Source organism: Loxodonta africana, chromosome 3, assembly GCF_030014295.1.
Source record: "Loxodonta africana isolate mLoxAfr1 chromosome 3, mLoxAfr1.hap2, whole genome shotgun sequence".
Lineage (NCBI taxonomy): Eukaryota > Metazoa > Chordata > Mammalia > Proboscidea > Elephantidae > Loxodonta > Loxodonta africana.
In genome coordinates, this window is record NC_087344.1 from 102,555,056 (window position 1) to 102,577,922 (window position 22,867).

At 37.8% G+C, this 22,867-nt stretch overlaps 2 protein-coding genes across 6 annotated transcripts in view; one reads left to right on the forward strand and one right to left on the reverse strand.

The window, feature by feature from the left end:
• Positions 1 to 2,336: 2,336 nt before the first annotated feature.
• On the forward strand, positions 2,337 to 16,604 carry USP1 (ubiquitin specific peptidase 1). Of its 2 annotated transcripts, XM_010591219.3 has the most exons (9): positions 2,340 to 2,999; positions 5,210 to 5,448; positions 7,032 to 7,152; positions 7,921 to 8,025; positions 8,579 to 8,739; positions 10,010 to 10,707; positions 12,262 to 12,432; positions 13,393 to 13,594; positions 14,975 to 16,604. In XM_010591219.3, the coding sequence occupies exons 2-9, from the start codon at positions 5,279 to 5,281 to the stop codon at positions 15,702 to 15,704; spliced, it is 2,358 nt and encodes a 785-aa protein (XP_010589521.1). In that variant the 5' UTR covers positions 2,340 to 2,999; positions 5,210 to 5,278; the 3' UTR covers positions 15,705 to 16,604. The 2 variants fall into 2 exon arrangements, with proteins under 2 accessions (XP_010589522.1, XP_010589521.1); XM_010591220.3 differs by lacking the exon at positions 7,921 to 8,025 and having other exon boundaries at positions 2,337 to 2,999.
• Positions 16,605 to 17,635: 1,031 nt separating this feature from the next.
• The window catches only part of DOCK7 (dedicator of cytokinesis 7), a 271,372-nt gene continuing 266,140 nt past the window's right edge, over positions 17,636 to 22,867 (reverse strand). For all 4 annotated transcript variants that reach the window (XM_064282069.1, XM_064282072.1, XM_064282070.1 and 1 more), the window contains one exon: positions 17,636 to 19,131. In XM_064282069.1, coding sequence (XP_064138139.1) covers positions 19,089 to 19,131 — 43 coding nt within the window. In that variant the 3' untranslated portion in view covers positions 17,636 to 19,088. The remainder of the gene's footprint in view (positions 19,132 to 22,867) is intronic.

The window sequence follows — 22,867 nt, forward strand, 5'->3', positions numbered from 1 at the left end:
TAAGGTTCCTGGCTTGGCAAGGGGAGAGAGTCTTCAATGCCCTGCAGATTTTCTGGGATAAATAGTTATCACTCTATAGGTGATTTCTTCTAGTCTCATGGTTTTAAATACCACTTGGAGCCCTGTTGGTGCAGTAGTTAAGACCTATGGCTGCTAACCAAAAGGTCGGCAGTTCAAATCCACCAGCCGCTCCTTGGAAACCCTATGGGAAAGTTCTACTCTGTTCTATATGGTTGCTATGAGTTGCAACCAACTTAGTGGCAACAGGTGTTTATTTTTAGTGACTCTCATATTTATATCCACTGATCTAAATTCTCCACTGAGTTCCAAACTTGGAATCTAACTGCTGACTCAACATCTCTATTTGGATGTGCAACAGGTATCTCAATCCGACTTTGTCTAACAAAGAACAATGATCCATCCCTCCCTCCAAACCCACTTCTACCCCAGTGTTCCCCATTTTAGCAAGGGCCAACCACTATCCAGTTGCTCAGGCAAAAACATACAAACAACTTTACATCTTTCTTCTTTCTTGGAGACCATGCAGCAATCCATAAGCAGATCTTGTTGGCTCTACTTCAAAATATATCCTGAATCCTAACCATTTCCAACACTTTCATTGCTACCACCTTATTGAAAAACAAAAAAACAAAACCCATTGCCATCAAGTCGATATAGGAAGAGATGGCATTTTATGTATGATGGTAAATCATTAAATGGTTTTGAACTAGGGAGTGGCATGGTTTTAAAAGTGACTTGTGGTAGATAGACTGTTGAGCTTCAAGAGCCTAAGCAGGGATGTCAGACAAGAGACTATTTCAGTAGTTCAGGGACTAAATTATGGTGGCTTTTCAGGCCACCCTGCTTAGGGTCTTGAAGCTCAACAATCTGTCTACCACAAGTCACTTTTAAAACCATGCCACTCCCTAGTTCAAAACCATTTAATGATTTACCATCATACACAAAATGCCATCTCTTCCTATTTGATCAGAACCCTGTCTGCCTCACTAATCTCATTTCCTATTACCTTCTCACCTAGGCTCACTGTACTCTAAGCACCTGGGACTCTTTCCTTTCCAAAACGTGAAGCCCACTGAGCCTCACGACCTTTGTAGCTTGCTGTTCTCTACCTGGACCATAAACTCAGATTCTTCTAAAGCTCGCTCCTTCTTTAATTCATCTCTCTGTTCCAATGCCAACTCCAGACCATCCTAAGACAGTACACTATCTCTTTTTCCTATTTATATTATTTAAGAGCTCGGCTATTCGAATACACGAGCCGCTCCTTCAAAACCCTATGACGCAGTTCTGCTCTGTCCTATAAGGTTGCTGAGTCGGAATCGACCGGACCGCAACGGGTTTAGTTTTGGTTTATGTCTCCCCCTCTAGAACGTAAAGCTCCATTAGAGCAGGGAATGTATTTCATTCACCGCCGTATCCTTGACGCCTAAAAACATACTTGGTTAAATGAATTTGGACTGAAGACCTCCTGCTCTGTGAGGTCACCTCACTAGGGTAAGACTGCAAACACAGATGGAAACACAAACCAGGTGAGGCCTGTGTTGCCGCCCTTGAGCCCCTTAGCAGGGGGTCTCTCGCTGGAATCCTTAGCCGTCCCCTCACTCCCCAGTCAAAGCTTGGACTTAATATTTTCTTTCCTTGCGTGGCCGGAAAGGGGAAAAAAAGGAAAAAAATGGAGCGTGTTAAGGTAGGAAGGAGCCTCAGCTCTACACCATTCGGCTGAGCATTTATTGCTATCCGTGGCAGCAGTTGTTTTCATTCGGATGGCCCTGGCACCAGGGGTGCGATTCCGAAGAGAAAACCCTGAACGCCAGCAATAAACCAAAACTGCTCAGCCATTTTCCGAAACCAGTCGCCCGAGGACCGCTCCAGAGAGCGTGCGCATGAGAGGGGCGGGCTTACTGTAAGGGCCTCATCCGGAAAGCGCACGCTCCGTGGCGTCCCACCGTAGAACTAACAAAACGCAAAGCGAGGTTTAGCAGGCGGCACGGAAAGCGCGTGCGATCGGAAGGAGGGGACGCGCTTGTGTGGAAAACTCTCTGTCTAACAATGATTGGCTGACCCCCTCTTTTTTTTTTTCTTTTTTAGAATTGGCTAGACTGCCTTCCCCCACCCCCCGGTATCCAGGTACTTCTGATTGGCTTCTCCTGGAGGTGGTACAGAGGCTTTGGTGATTGCTCATCACGGATTGGTGGATTTGAGCCCCTGGCGGCTGTTTCTCAAGGAAGGGGACCGCCCCTCTACTCTCTGTCCTGTCTCCCGACCCGTACGCTTTTCTCTCAACTTGCGCACAAATGGTTGTTGAAAAAAAAAAAAAGGGTGTGAGGCTCGAGCCCGCCAGCCAGGCCTCTAGCACCTAGCGCGCGCCCTCAGCGAGGACCCGCGCGAGCTGCCCTGTACTGTGCCTGCGCTGTTTGAAATAGCAGAACCCGTTAGGAGCTGGGGGAAACTACCGTTCCAGCTGACTCCGGAGCTCGTGCGTGCGAGGGGGCCGAGTGGCGGTCGCGGGGCGGCTCTTGCCTTTGGCGTCTGTGCAGCTTGGAGACTAGGACCGGCATTTTCGAAAGACGCCGCCTTCAATAGCAGCGCTGGCGCGGGCGGAGGCTAAAACCCGGGGGTCCTGAGAGTGAGGAAAACGCGCCAAGTTCCCCTCGGTGGTGGAGTAGGAAAGACCCTAGCGGCTCAGGAGCGTCGTGAGCGGGGCCGCTTCTTCTTGCGCCCTTTCTATCCCGGGGCGGCCGCAGGCGGCCGCCGCTCCGGGAATGTAATTGGTGGCGGCGTAAAGCAGGACCAAGTGGCGGCCCGGGTTCCCGCTCTTGAGAGTGGATGGTCACTCCCCCGCGGGAGGGCGATCCGACCAGCTTTTTCTTGGGTCGGGGACCCGGGCTCCGAGCTGGAACTCACCTGTCGCGCCCACACCCATCCCGTTTGAACTCGCCGGCGTCACCGTCGCGGACCTCGCTTTGAGCCATGACCAGGTACGGAGGGCCTGGGGAAGGAGGGGCCGGTGCCCGGGCATGGAGGCAAGTTCGGCCGGCGCCTGAGTGGGGCCGTTCTGGGACCCGGGCGTCGTCGCTGCTTGGAAGACTCCAGGGACCATTTTGCTCCCTCGTCCTTGCTCGGGGTGCCAACCCGAGCCTTCTGTGAGGGCTGCCCCCTCCTGCAGCTCCTGGGAACTCGAGAAGGCAGGTTCGGGCTGGGCGTAAACAGGCCAGCTCCACGGGCTAAGGGGCCGTTTTCAAGTGAGCGGTGGCGGCGCCCCACAACGCCAGCGTCCAGCGTCCCACCTTGCCCAGCGCTGTGTCTGAAGGGCACGGACATCAGTTAACACGATATCATGTCAACTTTTGAGTCTCTTTTCTGTTCCATGGAGTGGTGAGAGTAGGGAGAAGAGATGTTTTCACTCGAGTACTATGTAACTGCTAAATTTTACCGTGCAATTTTTGACACTAGAAACTTTAAACTCTTTAGAACGCCACTGAAGTCTTTGCGGAGGGTGTTATCCTTAGTTGTTTCACATTTTTCTTGAAAAACAAGAGTTGAGTCCTGTGATCTTCTGAAGGAAAGAACAAAACTTAATGGTACTTTGTGTTCACCCTCTTGTTCAAGAACATTCAGTGTTCGATTTATTGTGTTCTCTGCAAAACTGGATTTACAGTTTTGCGAGAAACATTTTTGATGTTACAACCCAGTTACAAGGAGAGCCAGAAGGATACTATATGGCACCTGGTAAAATGTTACATTCTTGCTAATCTTAGTGACTTGATCATTGCTTCGAGGGAGGGTTGTTGGTTTATTGATTCGGACGACGATCCCGTGTATCAGGTGCTTCATCATTGTTTCCATCTGTTAAAGTCAGAGTATCCTATCACAGAGAATGCAGTTTCTACTCGTTAGAACTGGTTTTCAAGAAAAGTCTTTGAAGAATTGTTAATGCTTAGAAATCCCAGTGTGGTGCAGGTTATGGTTTATCTTCATAAGCATATGAATTTCATCACTAGCATTAAGCGGCCAGGAGAGTAAGTTGAGCTGGAGACGGGATGGAGAAGAAATTGGTCAACTTTCCAGTTCTTCCTGAGTTGTCTCCAAAATGTAGTTTCACTGCCGAGGTTCAGTGCCGAGAATTCCCAGATCAGAGTTAGCTGAGTGAAACGCTTATTAAGGGTGGAATTTGAGTGAATTTTTTCTAGTGCATCGTACAGAGGTAGTCACATTTGAAACTTATTGCTGAGGTTTGGAGCTTTAAGTAATTTTCTGGTAATACTCCTGTTAGATCATTTTCCCCCAGATGTCATAGTGAATGATAACAAACCTGTTGCAGCCAAGTCCATACAGACTCATAGGGACCCTATAGACTGATACATAAAAGAGCTACAATGTGGACATATTTTTTCATTCAACAGTTTTGCTTTAAAAGAGTAGAAATGCTTGCCAGAGTCAAACCAAATCATCTTTTTTTTCCTACTCAAAGCAGTTTTTAAAAATCTATAGTTTAAAAAAAAATTGCCTTGAAAGTGAGTAGAATATTGTGGTGTCTAGAGCATGAGAATTTGGTAACTATACACAAAGTGCAACAATTTTTTACACCATCCCAACTTTGCATATGTTTTATTATCTTCACTCAGGGTTTTAGATATAACTGAATGCAAAATCTATGCCTTTTTATGCATATTATACTTTAAATATTTTATAGATTTTATTTTGCATATTTATATTAATAACTAGAAAAGGCCTTGGGAGGGAAGACTTACTCATGTCCAGCACTACTGTGATTTCCCAGTCATTCCTCTCCATAGGCCACTTCTTACTTTAGAACTAGAGATGCTAATTGCTCAATTTTTTTTGAATTAATAAATTACAATGATGAAAAATTAAATTTTTACTCCTTACTACTATATTTTTCCATAAAGTGGGATATTTTGAGATATGACCCTTAATCTAATAGCACACTGATACAGGTTCAGTATCAGATATCTTTCATTGTTTAAGAAAGTTAAGGACAGTGTCGCAAGCTCCTTCATTAATAATGCAGCATATATTGAGTGCCTATTACTGCCAGGAGTTAGTTTTTAAGTTTGAAGTTCTAATTAGTATCATTCCTGTAGTAAATTTGTTTTCAGAGTTCATGGTTTTGTTGCCTACAACTGATAACTAAATACTAATGAAACTTTTTTTCTATGAATAACAGATATAACTGGTGATTACACCTTGCCTCTATAAATTAATTCTTGTCAACAACTTGGGATTTGAAGAGAAAATGCCTGGTGTCATACCTAGTGAAAACAATGGGCTTTCAAGAGGTAGTCCATCAAAGAAAAACAGACTTTCCTTGAAGTTTTTTCAGAAAAAGGAAACTAAGAGAGCATTGGATTTCACAGAGTCTCAAGAAAATGAAGAGAAAGTTTCTGAGTATAATGGAACTGAAATGTATGTATCATATTTTAAATATATTTCTGTACTTCTTTTATTCCTCATTGGTGAAGCAGAGAACTGGGGTTGACATGTCCAGACATTCTAACTTGATACATAGAGGCAAAAAAAAAGTCCACATTAGTGAGACAAGTCTAACAGTGTATAGTAGGCACAGAATCAAACTGCTGGTTCCTAAGGGATCACCTCCATAGTGTTAACTCATTTGCATTGTGTTCAACCACTTAGACTAACTTGGAAAAATATTTGTTGACTAAAATTATTTTTCAGAGTTTAAACATGTTATTTGTAGTGCAGCACATTTGTGAAAAGGTAAAAAATTAGCTGGTTTTTTGGTTTAGAAGACTTGAAAGTTATCTGAGATTTTTAACCTTTGTAGACATGTCCAGTATATGAATTAGTGGACTTGTCGAGGGCATAAAATTGCAAATTATATTTAAACTAAACTTAAAAACAAGAAGTGCATTTGATGCAAATAAATTTTTCAAAAGAAATCAGAACAAAATAAAATACTCTACCAGTAGTTGCTCTAGCTGGCATTTACACTAGCTTCCTATTTAACAAATAGATACTGTTCCAGGTAACTAAATGGATTTGGTCCTGTGTATAACTTCCTACTATGTACTAATAATCAGTTGAGGTTGTGTGTGAGCATTTTTTTAAATCAAGCATTCATGCTTATAAACACTTTGTGGTGCTACAGTAGTCGCAGCAATAAAATTAATAGCAGGTCTTCCTGTATTTTTAATAGTTCATTTTTAAGTGAATAGTGGTTATATCATACTCTGCATAGTCTGTCTTTCACCTTAATCTTATTAACAGAATCTGACTTTTTAGTGCAGCTTCTCTCAGATAGTGTTGTATCTGGTTATTCCCACATTTCTCTTCAAATTTTAGGAGTACCTGCTGGGTAGTGCAAATGGTTACTTCCCTTGGCTCCTAATTGAAATGTTGGAGTTTCAGGTCCTCCCAGAGGTGCCTTGGAAGAAAGGCTTGGTGATCTACTTTCTGAAAAATCAGCCACTTAAAGCCCTGTGGAGCACAGTTCTACTCTGACTCACATGGGGTCACCATGAGTCTGAATAGACTCAATGGCAACATTCACATTTTAACTGCTTGATTAACATGTCATGTTGGCTAAACAAATCACAATACCAGTTGCTTAATTTTCTACTTGGTAAAATGGGAGTCTCAGAAGAAAGACCTGGCGATCTACTTCCAAAAATTCAGCCAGTGAAAACCCTATAGAACACAGTTCTACCCCGACACACACGGAGTTGCCATGAGTCGGATTCGACTTGATGCGACTGGTAAGTACTGGTAAAATGGGATTAATAGTCCCTTGATGGAATTGTTTTGAGACCTGTTGAGTATAACTGATGTTTTTAAAGTGCTTTTAAAACTTTTGGGTATGCGGCAATTTTTCAACCTATACATATTTTCGGAGAATGTCATCCAAATAAATCTACGTACTTTTCAGATCATACAACATTTGGAGAATGACTAAATCTAGGAAAGTAGTATTTCCGTGTTGTTTCTTTATAATACTATATCTTTATAGCTTTGTCTTCTCTTAATAGTGATCAAGTTGTTCCTGCAGCACAGTCCTCACCTATAAACTGTGAGAAGAGAGAAAACTTGCTACCATTTGTGGGATTGAATAATCTTGGCAATACTTGTTATCTTAATAGTATACTTCAGGTAAATTGACAACTTTCCTATATGATAAAACTTTAGTAGGCATAGGCTTTTAGTAGAATAATCTAACATTTAATGTTTCTGAGAATTTCAAATTATTAGAGGATTTTAAGAAGCCCTGGTGGTTAAGTGCTCAGCTGCTAACCAAAAGGTCAGTGGTTCAGACCCACCAGCTCTCAGTTTGGTTCCGTAAAGATTACAGCCTTGGAAACCTATGGGGGCAGTTCTGCACTGCCCTGCAGGATCACTATAACTCAGAATCAACTTAACAGCAATGGATTTGGTTTGGTTTTGGATTAATTGTCCATACCGTTTGCCTTGCGCATTAACCAGAATGGGCTAAGATAATGATTCTAAGTTGCACATTACAGACTCCCCTTAGGCATAAGACAAAGTGTGATAAGTAAAGGTGGAATAGCAAAATTGAATGGGTCTTGGTTAGGTGGAAGATGCCAAACCTTTAGTTTCTCTGCCTGATTCCTGATGCTACAGTGATAGCTGTCTTAGCCCTTGGAACTATATCTCTCTGTATATGGCACCCTTGTAACCTTAAGTCTTAGTAATAGCTGCCCAGGCTTTTGCTACCAATGATGGAAGACAGTGGACTGCTCTTGTTCTTGTAATTAACAATTTTTGACACAAAGTTTAAATCTCAAAATTTTGGGTGATGGCCATTTAAAAGTGCTCTACAAAAAGCATGATAGCTTTTTTTTTTTTTAAATGATCTTAGTTAATGTTTGTTTAGTAAACAGATAATCTCGCTTTTTGTAGGTATTATATTTTTGTCCTGGTTTTAAATCTGGAGTGAAGCACTTATTTAATGTTATTTCAAGGAAGAAAGAAGCTCTAAAGGATGAAGCCCATCAAAAAGATAAGGTTAAAAAAAAAAGAACAAGAAATAATATATAAAAAAATTCATGGAAATTCATTTGCTTAGTGAATTGGGAGGAGGGGAATGATAAAAGATTATTTCTCTGTTACAACAAACTGAGAATTGAATTTCTAAGTAACTCATGTTGTCAAAAAGGCAGTTATTCTTTATTCTTGCAAGGCAGCTAACTCGATTATTCCCTTTTACAGAGTGTTTTCTCCAGTCTTTTAATTCATTGTGAGCCAAACTTGTCTTTTGTGTACCACCATCACAATTTGTAATGCCTGTGTACCACCTGTTACTAATCTCATGTTTTTTCAGATTGATTCACTTTTAAATTTTAAGTATACTTTTGACTTCCATAATTAGGAAACCAGTATCATCCACATAAAAGTAAATAAAAAATATTCTTAGAGTTTGTGTACCCCCTAAAATTAGTTTTAGACTGAAATTAAATTTAGAAAAGCTTGTATTTAGTGAGACAAAGCCAAGAAAGGGGGAAGGTACTTAATTTGTTCATAAATGAAACAATTGTTTTGTGTGCTTCTTTCTCGACAGGGCAATTGCAGAGAAGATTCTTTGGCAAGTTATGAACTAATATGCAGTTTACAGTCCTTAATCATTTCAGTTGAACAGCTTCAGGCTAGTTTTCTCTTAAATCCGGAGAAATATACTGATGAACTTGCTACTCAGCCAAGACGACTGCTTAACACACTCAGGTATAGCCTATAATATAAATTTAGGATTCCAGCTTAGCTACTTATTTCTATTCTCTGAGAATGGTATGTGAACAAATGGGGACTGAAGAGTAAGGAGGAATTGGATACTATAGGTCCATAGTGCTGTATATCCCACAAGCTCTGGAAACTGGAAATTTTTTCACAAGTTTGGTATTAAACTTATGAGACCTGAATTTATATGAGGCTGTTTATAGTTTTTATACCTGATATGAATGTTCATACTTTTTTCAATAGAAATAGTAATGGGTTTAATTATGGGGTACTGCTCCATAGCCTGTTGGTATATATTTTATTTAGGGGCCATTGTCTTTCTAAATCTGAAAATTTCTGATTTACTGCACAAATTGGTCATAAGGATTTCAGATTAGTACTTGTGGGTCTGTATTACTTCAAAATCTATTATGCATAAAAACTAAATTCCAAATATTCTCTTATTTTGTTACCGTTTAGAAGAGAACTATTGGATTAGATTGCTTTTAGTATTGTTTTTATAAAAAAATTAAACTTTATATATAAAGCAGCCTTATCCAGAAAAATGACACATATACTATTAGGGTAACTCTTAAAAAAAAAAAAAAATTGTGGAATAGACCTAGGTGCAATATGCCACTATACCTTTGTTAAGAGGCAGTGTATCACTGCAGTAAAGAACAGATTTGAATCCTGGCTGTGCATCTTAACTAGCTGTCAAACCTTGTGCATGTTACTTAACCAATCTGTGCCTCAGTTCCCTTATCTGTGAACAGTGGTGATAATAATACGTACCTTATGGGATTGGAAACCCTGGTGGCGTAGTGGTTAAGTGCTATGGCTGCTAACCAAGAGGTTGGCAGTTCAAATCTTCCAGGTGCTCCTTGGAAACTCTATGGGGCAGTTCTACTCTGTCCTATACGGTCGCTATGAGTCGGAATCGACTCGATGGCAGTGGGTTTTTGGTTTATGGGATTATTGTGAGAGTTACGTATACACACAAAATGCATTTTGTTTAAAACCTGGTATGTGGTAAACACTATGTAAATATTAACTACTATTAACAGTAATATTTACAAGATCAAAATATTTGTGAAAAGTAAATTTGGTTTTGTTTTCAATTATAAGTTTAGGTAATATGTTTCAAATTAACAGCTGAATGTTTTAAAAATTAAAAAAATGAGGTTATGATATCCTATAAATGAATTCATTTCTATATAGAAAGATTTATTATTTGTCTTCAAAACTACAACAAATAAAATGAAAACTTTTATTACAGGGAACTCAACCCTATGTATGAAGGATATCTACAGCATGATGCACAGGAGGTATTACAGTGTATTTTGGGAAACATTCAAGAAACATGCCAACTCCTAAAAAAGGAAGAAGTGAAAAATGTGGCAGAATTATACACAAAGGTAGAAGAAAAACCTCATCAGAAAGCGGAAATGAGTGGTACTAACAACATAGAAATGGACAATATGAGGCATTCTGAAGAATATAAAGAAGAACTCCCAAAAGGAAATGCAAAAAGAAAAAGTGACACTGAATTTGGTAACATGAAGAAAAAATCTAAAGTATCCAAGGAATACCAGTCATTGGAAGAGAACCAGAGACAAACTAGATCAAAAAGGAAAGCTACAGGTGATATGTCAGAGATTCCTGCTAAAATACTTCCCAAGTACACTTGTGAAAATGAGAGTGCAAAGCCGTCGCAAAAGAAATCAAGAGTTAAAATAAATTGGTTAAAGTCTGCAACTAAGCAGCCCAGCATTCTTTCTAAATTCTGTAGTCTGGGGAAAATAACAACAAACCAAGGATCCAAAGGACAGTTTAAAGAAAATGAATATGATCTTGAAGAGGATGCAGAGAAGTGTGAAAATGGTAACACTTTAAAGGTTAATGGCTGTGGACTTGACTCTCCAGGGAATAATGTTAAACCCATTAATGTTAATGAAGATAAGGCCATAAACAAAGGTGAGTATAATTTGTTCTTCGACATTGATAAGTAGGAGCATTAACAGTTGTATAATTAGAATTTTCTCTTTAGATACATGTATAATATAATCTGTATAGCTAAGATTTTTGTTATATTTAAAAAGGAAATTTAACACTGAACATGACCATACAGGTTATAGTGTTTTAAAAAGCATTCTGCTTAGATGTGTTATATGTATAATCTTATTAATCTTCAAGTAGAATAATGATAATTTGTGGTTTATAAACTAGGGGAGTTGAATACATTTTAATGGAAAAAGACTGTATATTGCCCTCTAGGAGTCCCTAGGTGGTGCATACAGTTAAGTGCTCAGCTATAACCATAAAGGTTGGCAATTCGAATCTACTCAGCGGTGGCTCAGAAGAAAGGCCTGGCATTCTACTTTGAAAAGGTCACAGCCAATGAAATCCTATGGAGTACAGTTCTACTCTGGAACACATAGGGTCGCCAAGAGTTGGAATCAACTGGCTACCTATACAGTATTTGACATAACTGAAGTCATAAAAATTTGCATTTAGTCAAAGTTTTAGAGAACTTAGTTATACCTTAAGGATCCCCGGTGGCACAACAGTTAAGTGTTAACTGGAAGGCTGGCAGTTCAAACCTGCCCAACTGCTGCTTGGGAGAAAGACCTGGTGATCTGCTTCCATAAAGATTGCAGTCTAGAAAACCCTGTGGGGCAGTTCTACTCTCACATGGGCTTGCTATGAGTCAACAAGAAGTTACACCTTACTTCAGCTAGATTTGCACCTAGTTTTGTCCATACTGTAGTTCTCAGGGAAAATGTAATACTGATTAATGTAGTTAGTTACTATACAGGGGCTGTCTTTAGGAAGAGAATTATAAAAAGACACAATTGTGACTTTCTTAGAGAAAATGTTAATTCATATTCAATTATCTTTAGAGGGAATTTAAATTTCATGAATAACTCACCTCTTAATGCGAATAAAACTTGTCATGGAGTTGATTCAGACTCGTAGTAACCCCATGATAGAGTTTTCAGTGGTTGATTTTTTGGAAGTAGATCTTCAGGCCTTCCTTTCGAGGCACCTTTGGATGAACTCTAACCTCCAACTTTTCGGTTAGCAGCCGAGTGTGTTAACCGTCTGCACCACCCAGGGACCCCACTTCTCAGGATAACAGGTTGCTGTCATGGTTCAAGTAGATCCTTGGCTTTGTATGCTGGAGGTTGTGTGTTGCTATGATGCTGAACGAATTTCAGTGGACCTTCCAAACTAAAACTGAGAAGAAAGGCCTGACACTCTACTTCTGAAAATCAGTCCCGGAAAACTATGTAGATCACAATAGTCCAGTCTGCAGCTGATTTGGGGTTGGTGCAGGATTGGGCAGTGTTTTGCCCTATTGTACATGGGATTGCCATGAGTTGGCGGCCAACAACATAATACTAATAAGCAAGCTGAGATACAAAAATGGGGCTTTATTCATGATGTTTTATTTAAATAGAATATTAATGTTTTGGATGCTGAAAAATTAATCTGTGTAGATGTATATTTTTCTTATTTTCTTTTTAGGTGTGGAGCAAATTGGTTTCGAGCTAGTAGAGAAATTATTTCAAGGTCAGCTGGTATTAAGGACTCGTTGTTTGGAATGCGAAAGTTTAACGGAAAGAAGAGAAAATTTTCAGGACATCAGTGTGCCAGTGCAAGAAGACGAGCTTTCCAAAGTGGAGGAGAGTTCTGAAAGTAAGCAAAATTAGTCTTGTGTGGACCATGGAGTAATTACATTTTTCTTCAACAATATACACTATAATAGAACTTGTGTAATTGGGGAGAAAAAAGCTGATTTTTAATGTTCCTGGTGTAATATAACTTTTTCTTGTATAGCTTTATTTGTTAATAATGATCGTTTGAAGAATTATGGAGTCTTCATTCGGAAAATAAAGGGTGTTAAAATGGAAAAATGAACTGCTTTAGTAAGTTAATAGCTTTTGTGGACCTGAATCTTTTAGAGCTACCGAGTTATGTTTGTTAACTTTTTTCCAAGTTAACAAAGGGGCAAAAACTCATCCTCAGTTTTTGCCCCTTGATTTAGTAAGTGGTTTTGATAATTTGTTTGCCTTTCTGGTATTGTCTGCTGGCTTTTTTTTCCCCCACACAAAAGGTTTTTTTTCAAAGTCCTCTAAAGGGCTTTTAACTAGAAATTCTCAAAATACATTCAGGTTTATATTCTAAGATAAAATTAAATATAATTGCTTATCTATCATGAGCAAATTTTTTTTCCAGGTTCCTTCTGTTTATCACACAGTAAATATTTGAGCTACTGTTTTGTCTAGTCCAAACAATAAAAAGCATGGAAATGTCATGGGAAATAATGAGACAGACCAGATCACTTGTTGAGACACTGAAAATTGGCTATTAAATATAAATTAAAATCTGTCCTACACTAAGGCAAAGGAGTATCTTGTTCTTACTGTTCATAGCACATTAGTATCTATTGGCTGTCCGAATGTAAATATTTAAAAGATTATGTGTACTGTCAAGGACGAGCTTATGATAGGAGTGCCTGAAACAAATTTAGTTTTTACTTAGGACGGGTTAGTCAATTGAAGTGTAATGCTAATTTTGAACATCGAACTTTGTGGTTTAGTTTTTGAATATCTGAGAGAGAGATTAATTTTTGAGTGAAAGGATTCTCTTTTGTAGTTTCTCCAGAGCCAAAAACAGAGATGAAAACCCTGAGATGGGCAATTTCACAATTTGCTTCAGTGGAGAGGATTGTAGGAGAAGATAAATATTTCTGTGAAAATTGCCATCATTATACTGAAGCTGAACGAAGTCTTTTGTTCGACAAAATGCCTGAAGTTATAACTATTCATTTGAAGTGCTTTGCTGCTAGTGGCTTGGAGTGAGTATTGTAAATAAAAGCTATTTGAAGAAAATGAGCTGCTATATAAGAAGTTTTATTCAAAATAATAGGAATATAAAGTACTAAAGTATTTTGTAAAGTTTGCCTGAGAAAAGTTTTCTCTTTAAAAAGGAATCAATTTAAATCCTTTTGGTATGAATACATATTCTGCTATTTAGCAGCTGTGAGAAGGTTTTTTGTGTAGCAGATTGTCTATCAAGCATGATTCTTTTCTAGTCAAACCCAGTGCCGTCAAGTTGATTCTGACTCATAGCTACCCTATAGGACAGAGAAGAGCTGCCCAATAGGGTTTCCAAGGAGCCCCTGGCAGATTTCAACTGGTGACCCTTTCTTTGGTTAGCAGCCGTAGCACTTAACTACTACGCCACCAGGGTTTCCTTTTTTTCTAGTAGCAGAATTCAATTTTAGAACTGATTAAAGCAGGAAACGAATTTTATACACATTAAAGTTTTGTGTGTAGATAAAATTTTATAAGAGGGAAAAGGCAAATTTCTTTTAAAATTAGGTTTAAGGTAACTAGAAAATCAGAGTGGTCTTGGAACAATTTTAGAAATTTTCATCTGCAGATGAGAATTTTAAAAGTTATTTAAAAATAAGTATAAAAATGCATATTACTTCCAGATACTCTTTTTCTGATACATACACATAAAATCATTGTACATTTTATTCTTTTGTATATTGACTTGTTTGAAATCACTGTCGTTAGGTGTCGTTGAGTTGATTTTGACTCATAGAGCAAGCCTGTGTAAGAGAGTAGAACTGCCCCATAGGGTTTTGTAGGTTGCCTTGTCTTTCCCCTGTGGAGCAGCTGAGTGGGTTCAAACTGCCAGCCTTTTGGTTCGCAGCTGAGTGTTTAACTGTTGTACCGCTAGGGCTCCTTGAAATTACTGTGAGGGCTGCCCAATAACTCCACACTTTGTGCCAGACAATGACATATGGTCTTCTCTTTTTTCAGTGGACTTTTCTCTGATACGGTATTACTGATTTTTGTTCCCAAATCTTGGTAGAAAAAGACTTAAAATGACATACTAAATGTATAGGATTTTGTTTTGAAGTCCAGTGTGTTTTTAAAATGTCATTTGTTGTTACTGAACAAAATTAAGAAAAGGGAAAATGCCATATACCCTCCACAGAAACACTTGAGTATCAGGAGTCAATTCAACATATTTTTTCCATGCAAAATAAATATTATACAAAGTTGGGGGCTTCTTTTCTATTCTGATTTTTTGTTCATTCATGTGAGCACTGAAAGTAATTAAGGGTTCATTTAGACTTTTAGTTGGTTTCATATTGGGGTATAACACTTTAAATATATTTAAAATGGGAACCACAGAAAACTTTTTTTTTTTCCCCCCAAAGGTTTGATTGTTATGGTGGTGGACTTTCCAAGATCAACACTCCTTTGTTGACACCCCTTAAATTGTCACTAGAAGAATGGAGCACAAAGCCAACCAACGACAGCTATGGATTATTTGCAGTTGTGATGCACAGTGGCATCACAATCAGCAGTGGGCATTACACTGCTTCTGTTAAAGTCACCGACCTAAACAGTTTAGAACTAGATACGGGGAATTTTATGGTAGATCAAATATGTGAACTAGGTAAGCCCGAACCGTCGAATGAGGAGGAAGCAAGGGGTGTGGCTGAAAATTATGATGAAGAAGAAGTGTCTGTTAGAGTCAGTGGAAATACACAGCCAAGTAAAGTTTTAAACAAAAAAAATGTAGAAGCTATTGGACTTCTTGGAGGACAAAAGAGCAAAGCAGATTATGAATTATACAACAAAGCATCTAATCCTGATAAAGTTGCTGGTACAGCATTTGCTGAAAGTAGAAATTCTGAAACTACCACTAATGGGACCCATGAATCTGATAACAAGGAATCCAGTGATGAAACAGGCATTAACATTAGTGGATTCGAGAATAAAATTTCATACGTAGTGCAAAGCTTAAAGGAGTATGAGGGGAAGTGGTTGCTTTTTGATGATTCTGAAGTGAAGGTTACTGAAGAGAAGGACTTTTTGAATTCTCTTTCCCCTTCTACATCTCCTACATCTACTCCTTACTTGTTATTTTATAAGAAATTATAGAGCGAGTGTATTTTCCTTGTATATATTAAACAGACCTGGACAAACATTGGTAAAATTAATTACATCAAAGAGTCTTTAGCATATCTTTTGAGATACTGGATATTATTGGTCTCTTTAGGTTTTATATAGTGAAATTTGAATTACTGAAAACCATGTCAATTTTTAGCATTCATTTTCCTTACCTAGAGACTAGTGATGCATTAGCTTCTGGGAACAAACTTGTATGCAATTTCTAAACGAATTATCCAAAATGGAAGCATTTAAACACTTTTGAATTTACATCTATCTTTTGTGTTTGCTTTTTAAAATAAGGTACTCGTATTTGTATTCTTCATATTTTGGAGTAATTATCTACATGTTTATAGGTGCTGCGGTTTTCCAGCTAAGAGGCAGAATCTCATTCAGTACACTTAGTTTTATAATACAGTTGTGATGCCAAATCTTTGATGGGCTTTATTAGAGGCACAAACCGTCTAGAAAGTGTGATTTCACAATGGTGTTCATTTTGTGCCTTGATTCACTTTGAAAAGTATCTCAGAAAACCTGGACAGTTCCCTCTGTCTTCAAAAGAATTTTATATGTATTTATGAAGATGATTCTGTACTCTAGTACATCTTTTGGGGCATGGATTAATTTGTATCTCTTCATTCTGCACGATCTGTATATAGTACATCAAACTTAGAGGTATGACCTTTAACTTTTTTTTAAAAACTGGGAGGTCAATAAAATTTAAACTGCTTAACAACTATGTCTACAAATGCTCATCTTTTTTTTCACTTGCATATTTCTACCGTAAATAAAGCTGGGTTCTCTTAAGGAACAGAACATGTATATATGTATACGCACATTTATATTCATCTATATAGAAAAGAGAATAAGCATGCATAATTACCTTTAATAATAATCATTACTTTCTCACAGTGGAGGTGAAGAATTTTTCAAATAGGAGACATTGTGCTTAGTCCATCCAAGTTGTCACACTTAAAAGTTTACAAGAAAAGCTGTCACGTTTTAGTTGTCCTTTAAAGTAGATATCTAACTTTATAGACTCCAAAACAGGAGAACTTAAGATGATGCTTTGGGCACACATAAAAACTTGGTTAAATATTCATCTTAAATGTAGTACACTAAATTTGGTAAGTGATCAATTATGACATGTTGAACATTCTTGGCACTAAGAATATCTTAAAACTGATGCTAAAGAATGTATAAACGCCATTGGAATAATATATCCCATCTCAACAAATAAAAGTGCTTTAGAGTTACATAATATCATACCATTCTACAAGATGGTATGGTTAAGTCATGCATCACCCCTTTCTACATTCAGAATCACTAATGGAGCTTTTTAAATAAACACAGCTCTGAGCACTATCTGTAAGTTTAGGATAGACGCTGGGCCTCTATAATACTCCAGAGACAGCCAAGGTTAAGAACCATTAGTATAAAAAGATTGCTGATAGGAATTTTACATTTTAAGAAAACTGAAGTACATGAGAAGTTAGGAAGTGTTCAGTATTATTACCAATGGTTTTATTTAAAAGTAAAAGGAAGCCTCTATTCTGACTCAGAAAATAATTGGTATTGCATGATAAATGTATAAATCTTATAAAGTCTTTGATACTGTCACTAAGGTTTGTGTAGAACAGTCCAAACTGTTTAGATAAGTGTAACCTAATGAGAAGTGACTGGGCCACTTAATCTCTTATGTGTACCTGTCCCTCCATCCCAGGGACGGTATATATACGTATGTCACCTTTTTTTTTTTTAAATGAGTTTCCATTCTTGATTCCTTAACCTTTCCTTCTGCATTTGGATCATCTTTCCCTAGATAGATTTTTGAAGTTATATCCTTTTGACTCCTCAGATACTCCCTTTTGGCCTAATACTGTGTAACTGTCTGAAAAACCTTTTTGTGATTTGGTCTTTGAATTGCTGTAGATAAGGATTCAAGACAGTATTACCCGTTATAAAGGTAGGCTAGAAATGGGGATATCAGCCACCATCTCTGCTCTCAGGAGAATTAGACATTTTTGAAATTTTGTTCTCTACAACTATACAATGAAGGCACTGTGTTAAATTTGATCAGTTCTTGTTAAGTGATTCATGTAACTTTGATCACTAGGTCAAAGGGAGGGACAGATTATAAATGATGGCATTGTTCCATAAGTTACAATACTATAAGGAAAAAAAACCATTGTTCAAAAACAAATCATTAATGTGTACTGTATCTTGGGAAAACTTGCCAGGAAATTCAAATATATTTCTCAAACATTTTTTCTGCATTTTTCATATTATAGTTATAATTTTAAATGAACTGGTTCTTGATTTTGATTAAGGCAGGTAATTTTTTTTATAGGTTCTTCATAAAATCTCAGGTCAAAAAGTAACTTCTCATTCAACTAGATTAAATCAATAAACAATCTCAAGCTCTCAGTGTTACCTTTTTGTGATGCAAAATAGCTTTAAAGTAGTTAGTAACTGATGACTACCCAGAAAAACCCAGTGCCGTCGACTGGATTCCGACTCATAGCGACCCGAAAGGACAGAGTAGAACTGCCCCATTAATTTGAAACAGGAATCATGTTAGTTGCTGAGAGTCATGAAGTTCATACTGCTGACACTGGCATAATAAGGTTGAGAGTCATAAAGATCAGACTACTGTCACTGATACTAGCTATTCCAGTGTTTCATCATTATTTACAGACAAAAGTTTATTAGTAGTTATTTCTACAATTTATTCTTATCCTTTTTGGGGTATCTACATGGAAAATAGAAACCAGCTATAAGTCTCCACAAACCAGTTACCAATATCTATCTCTGTCCATTCATTCATTTTGGGGCCTATGAAGTGACTACCTTGATTTTCATTTCGCTAGTTTTGGAACTAGTTCTCAAATCAACTCTAACTTACTCTCTGCCTTTGTCGGTAAGGTAAAATTTTAAAAGTCCCACTCAGTAAAATTAGTGTAAACATTCACATATTTAATAGTACCTTTAAAATAAGCATTACTACATTTAAAATGGTTCCAAAATGAATCTACAAATGGTAATATAAATTAAAAAATATGAACCTAAAGTAAATAAATTTAACATTAGCTATGCTATAAATAATGGTAAATGTATAATGTACCTTTGAGTCATTAAATTGTCTTAAAAAAGGATAACAGCATATTACCAGAACATTAAAAACCATAGCCGTAATTCTCAAACTTTAACAGTCTACATTTGATATCAGTTTGGCCACTGCATTCTTCAATGAATAAATTAATGCTCTAATTTCCAGAATTAAGTCCCAAGTCTTATTTTTCAATAGATCTTAACTCTTCACACTCAAGTTGAATACATGGCTCTTTTCACATGAATAAAACAAGTGCTTTTATTTTAGAGATCCATTTTGCGAAGGCTCATTCGACTGAAGGAATCTCTGGGGAAAAAATAAGAGGATATGATTATAAGTAAACAATTTTTACATAATCATTTAAAATGTTTTACATGGTTTTCTTCCTCCAAGTTGTCTCAAAGTTTTGCCATCAGTTCCTATTAACTTTCAGGTCAGATGTTCATTCTACATATTCTCGTTTATATAATCTGGTTTATAGATTTCTCTATGAGGGGCATTTATAAAATGTATTACAGTAACCACTTTGGGAAGTCCATTATTATTCGTTTGTCTAATGAATGCTGCACATACTGTGCTAAGACAAGGAACTAAAGGATAATAGAAGAGATTTCAGAAAAAGATTTGGGGCTATTACAAGGCAAAAATGCAGGTGTTTCTTCAAAATATTAAATTCTAAGTATTAAACCAGTCGTTCTCAACCTTTTGGTCTCAGGTCCTTTTCGCACTCCTAGAAGTTGAAGACCCCAGAGAGCTTTTGTTTATGTGGGTAGGTTATGTATCAGTATTTGTCATATTAAAAATTAAAACTAAGAAAACTTAAAAATATTAATTCATTAAAAAAATTGGCCCACTATGCATTATTACAAATAACATCATTTATTAAAAATAACTTGCAAGAAATTGAGAAGAGTGGCACTTTTACATATTTAATGTCTGTCTGAATAGAAGACTTAGATTCTTACACCTGCATTCAGTCAGTTGCACTATCAACTCTGAAGAACTTCACCGTACCTTCGTGAAAGAATGAGTGAAAAAGGCAAATATCTTGGTGTTAATATGAGATTAGTTTTGACCTCAAGGATACCCCCCAAGGGTCCTAGACCACACTTAGAGAATGAACCACTGTCTTAATACCTGTAAGCCTACTGTGAAATAATTAATCTCCCAGGTTTTGTAGATCAGCAAAATAAAAAATTCCAAGGAATTTTTATTTTCTAAATTTGAAAAAGTTAAGGGTGGAGGGGATACTTTTGAATTATCTCCTAATGTATTTTCCTTTATCCTTAAATTGGTTTCTTCTGCTTACCCATCCTGCCATTAAGGTTAAGCAATGAGGCTTTCAATCATGAGGAAAGAAAAAGGGCAGATACAAAGAGGTCATATTCAGCTTGCCTTTTTTGGTTCCAGAGAAAACAGTCTTTAAAGCCAGACATTGTTAAGTAATAAAACGGTTCTTCTAAATTAAAAAGGAATTCCCTGCAAATATTAGGAACTAAACTGGAGAAGTGACCATAAAGTAGCTCACAGAGGGAAGAAAAATTCAGAACACAGTATAAGGAAAAGTGTGCCTCAGTTAGGAAGGATACAACCATTCCACTGAAAGAAGCTGGAGATCCCTGAAGGAACTGAGACTAGGATTAAGAAGCTGCCTGACTACCTCAGTGACCTGCCATCTTCACTCTCTGGAACCTTTGATCTAGTGAGGTTGAGAGACTGGGGGAGCAGAGCAGAGGCAGCAAGAAGGCAAACATTAGAGAAATATTGCAGAGAAAAACGTGGAGGGGACTAGAGTGTTAATTTCCACTGGGAATTCTGAGACAAAACCACCTTATAGGGTATTTCCCATCAGTATAGGGTAAATTAAGAACCAAACCCATTACGCGAAGTTGATTCCGACTCATAGCGGCCCTATAGGACAGAGTAGAACTGCCCCATAGGGTTTCCAAGGAGCACCTGGTGGATTTGAACTGCTGACCTTTTGGTCAGCAGCCGTAACTCTTAACCACTACGCCACCACGGTGCCAGTATACAGTAGTGGAGGCAAATTATGTTTTGGCAGGGAGAGAATCTAAAATAGGCTTTTTTTTTTAGTGTCTCTCTGGAGCCCTGGTGGTGCAGTGGTTAAGAGCTCAGCTGCTAACCAAAAGGTCAGCAATTCAAATCCACCAGCCGCTCCTTGGAAACCCTGTGGAGCACTTGTACTCTGTCCTGTAGGGTTGCTGTGAGTTGGAATCAACTCGACAATGACGACTTTTTTGGTTTTTTGGTGTCTATTATAAATTGTGGAAGAGATTCAGATGATCTGTATGTTGTCTGGGAAACATGAAAGGCAGCTGACAATTAAGCCAAACTGGTCTGCCACTGTAGTCACCATGATAAAGGAGCAAGACATTGCTCAGAGGCAGAAGTTAACTTCCTCAGAAGTTCCTGGTAAGAAGAGTAGGGGCATGCAGTCAGCACCCATTTACGACCTGCCTCCCCTACACACGTCTAACTCAAGTTCCCCTGCATTCAAATGCTTTAGGAAGGGTAAGAGAGACGTGGAGAGAACCAGAAGCAAGGTAAGATATATGAACTTGAAACTGAATGAGGCTGACTAAGAGATTTTTATTAGCAAATTTAAATCCTAGTGTCCTCTCAATCGGATATGGACAATCATGAGGAAACTTATTTATAGAGAACTTTTACATAAGTGAGTTGAAATTGTGCATTTCAACTGTACTTCTGAAATCTCATTTTTTTATCCAAAAGTATCTGATCAACTAAATAAGCACTATCACAGTCAATATAGGCAACTAGTTTAATTTAGTGAGAGATAATAGTAAATTTAGCCAATTTCCATTAAATTCATACCTTTTTTTTTCTTTTTTCTTCTACCACGAACAACTGCCTACCCGCATCCCCTATGTGCCTACTCGTGCCTCCCCAATCCCCACCCTGAGATATCTTTCAGGTATCCAATCTCATTTCGTCCAAGGAGACTTTCCTGATATACCCTAAACTGGATTTAAGTGCCTCCTTCTTATGTGTTCCATTAGCACCCTGCGTTTGTACCATTATATGTTCATCATATCATTGCCTATTTGTATCTCTCCTCTAGACTGAGCTTAGTGATAGCAAAGACCATGTCTGTGTTGTTCATTCATACTGATCCTCAAAACCTATCACAGAGCTGACATAAAAGCAGGAACTTAAACATTTTTTGAATGAATGTGTAAATAAATGAGTTTTTCAGAGGTTTATACATACAGAAATATTAGATTACTGAAGGATCCACCCACTGCCACTGAGTCAACTCCAACTAATAGCAACCTCACAGGACAAAGTAGAACTGCCCCACAGGGTTTCCAAGGCTGTAAATCTTTACAGAAGCAGACTGCCACATCTTTCTCCTGTGAAGTGGTTATTGGCTTTAAACCGCCAACCTTTCAGTTAGCAGCCATGCACTTAGCCACTGTGCCACCATGGCTCCTTGATAACTGAAGAAAAAAAAAAAAATTTTTTTTTTTTTTAACTGAAGAGCAGGGACTAATTCCCAGGTAAATTAAATACCCAGTTTAACTTTGTCTTCCAGTATGGTATATCATGCATCAACACTGTTTTCATATAAGCAACTTCAAAGGCCTTACAAATATTAATTTATCAGATAATTGTAACTTAATAGCTTTACTATTATTAAATCAAAGAAGGTGGTGGTAAAATATAAGTGTGACAATAGTTCAGTAGATGTGTGTACATTTGTTTTTTTTAAACGTGAAAAAAAAAGACGGTTTATTTTTATCAAGTATGCCCCTTCCGGAAACCCTGGTGGCATAGTGGTTAAGTGCTATGGCTGCTAACCAAAGGGTCGGCAGTTCAAATCTGCCAGGCACTCCTTGGAAACTCTATGGGGCAGTTCTACTCTGTCCTATAGGGCCGCTATGAGTCGGAATCCACTCAAAAACGGCACTGGGTTTTTTTTTATGCCCCTTCCAGAACTCAGGGGCTAAGAAGTGAGATTTATGCACTGTCCTAGGAACTTTACATCCATAATGGCATT

Bases quoted from the DNA above. Each gene is read 5' to 3' on its own strand.
- USP1 (XM_010591219.3), top strand. From the start codon at position 5,279: ATGCCTGGTGTCATACCTAGTGAAAACAATGGGCTTTCAAGAGGTAGT. The intron at 5,449-7,031 runs GTATGTATCATA...TTCTCTTAATAG, and splicing joins GAGTATAATGGAACTGAAAT to TGATCAAGTTGTTCCTGCAG. The intron at 13,595-14,974 runs GTGAGTATTGTA...TTCCCCCCAAAG, and splicing joins TTTGCTGCTAGTGGCTTGGA to GTTTGATTGTTATGGTGGTG.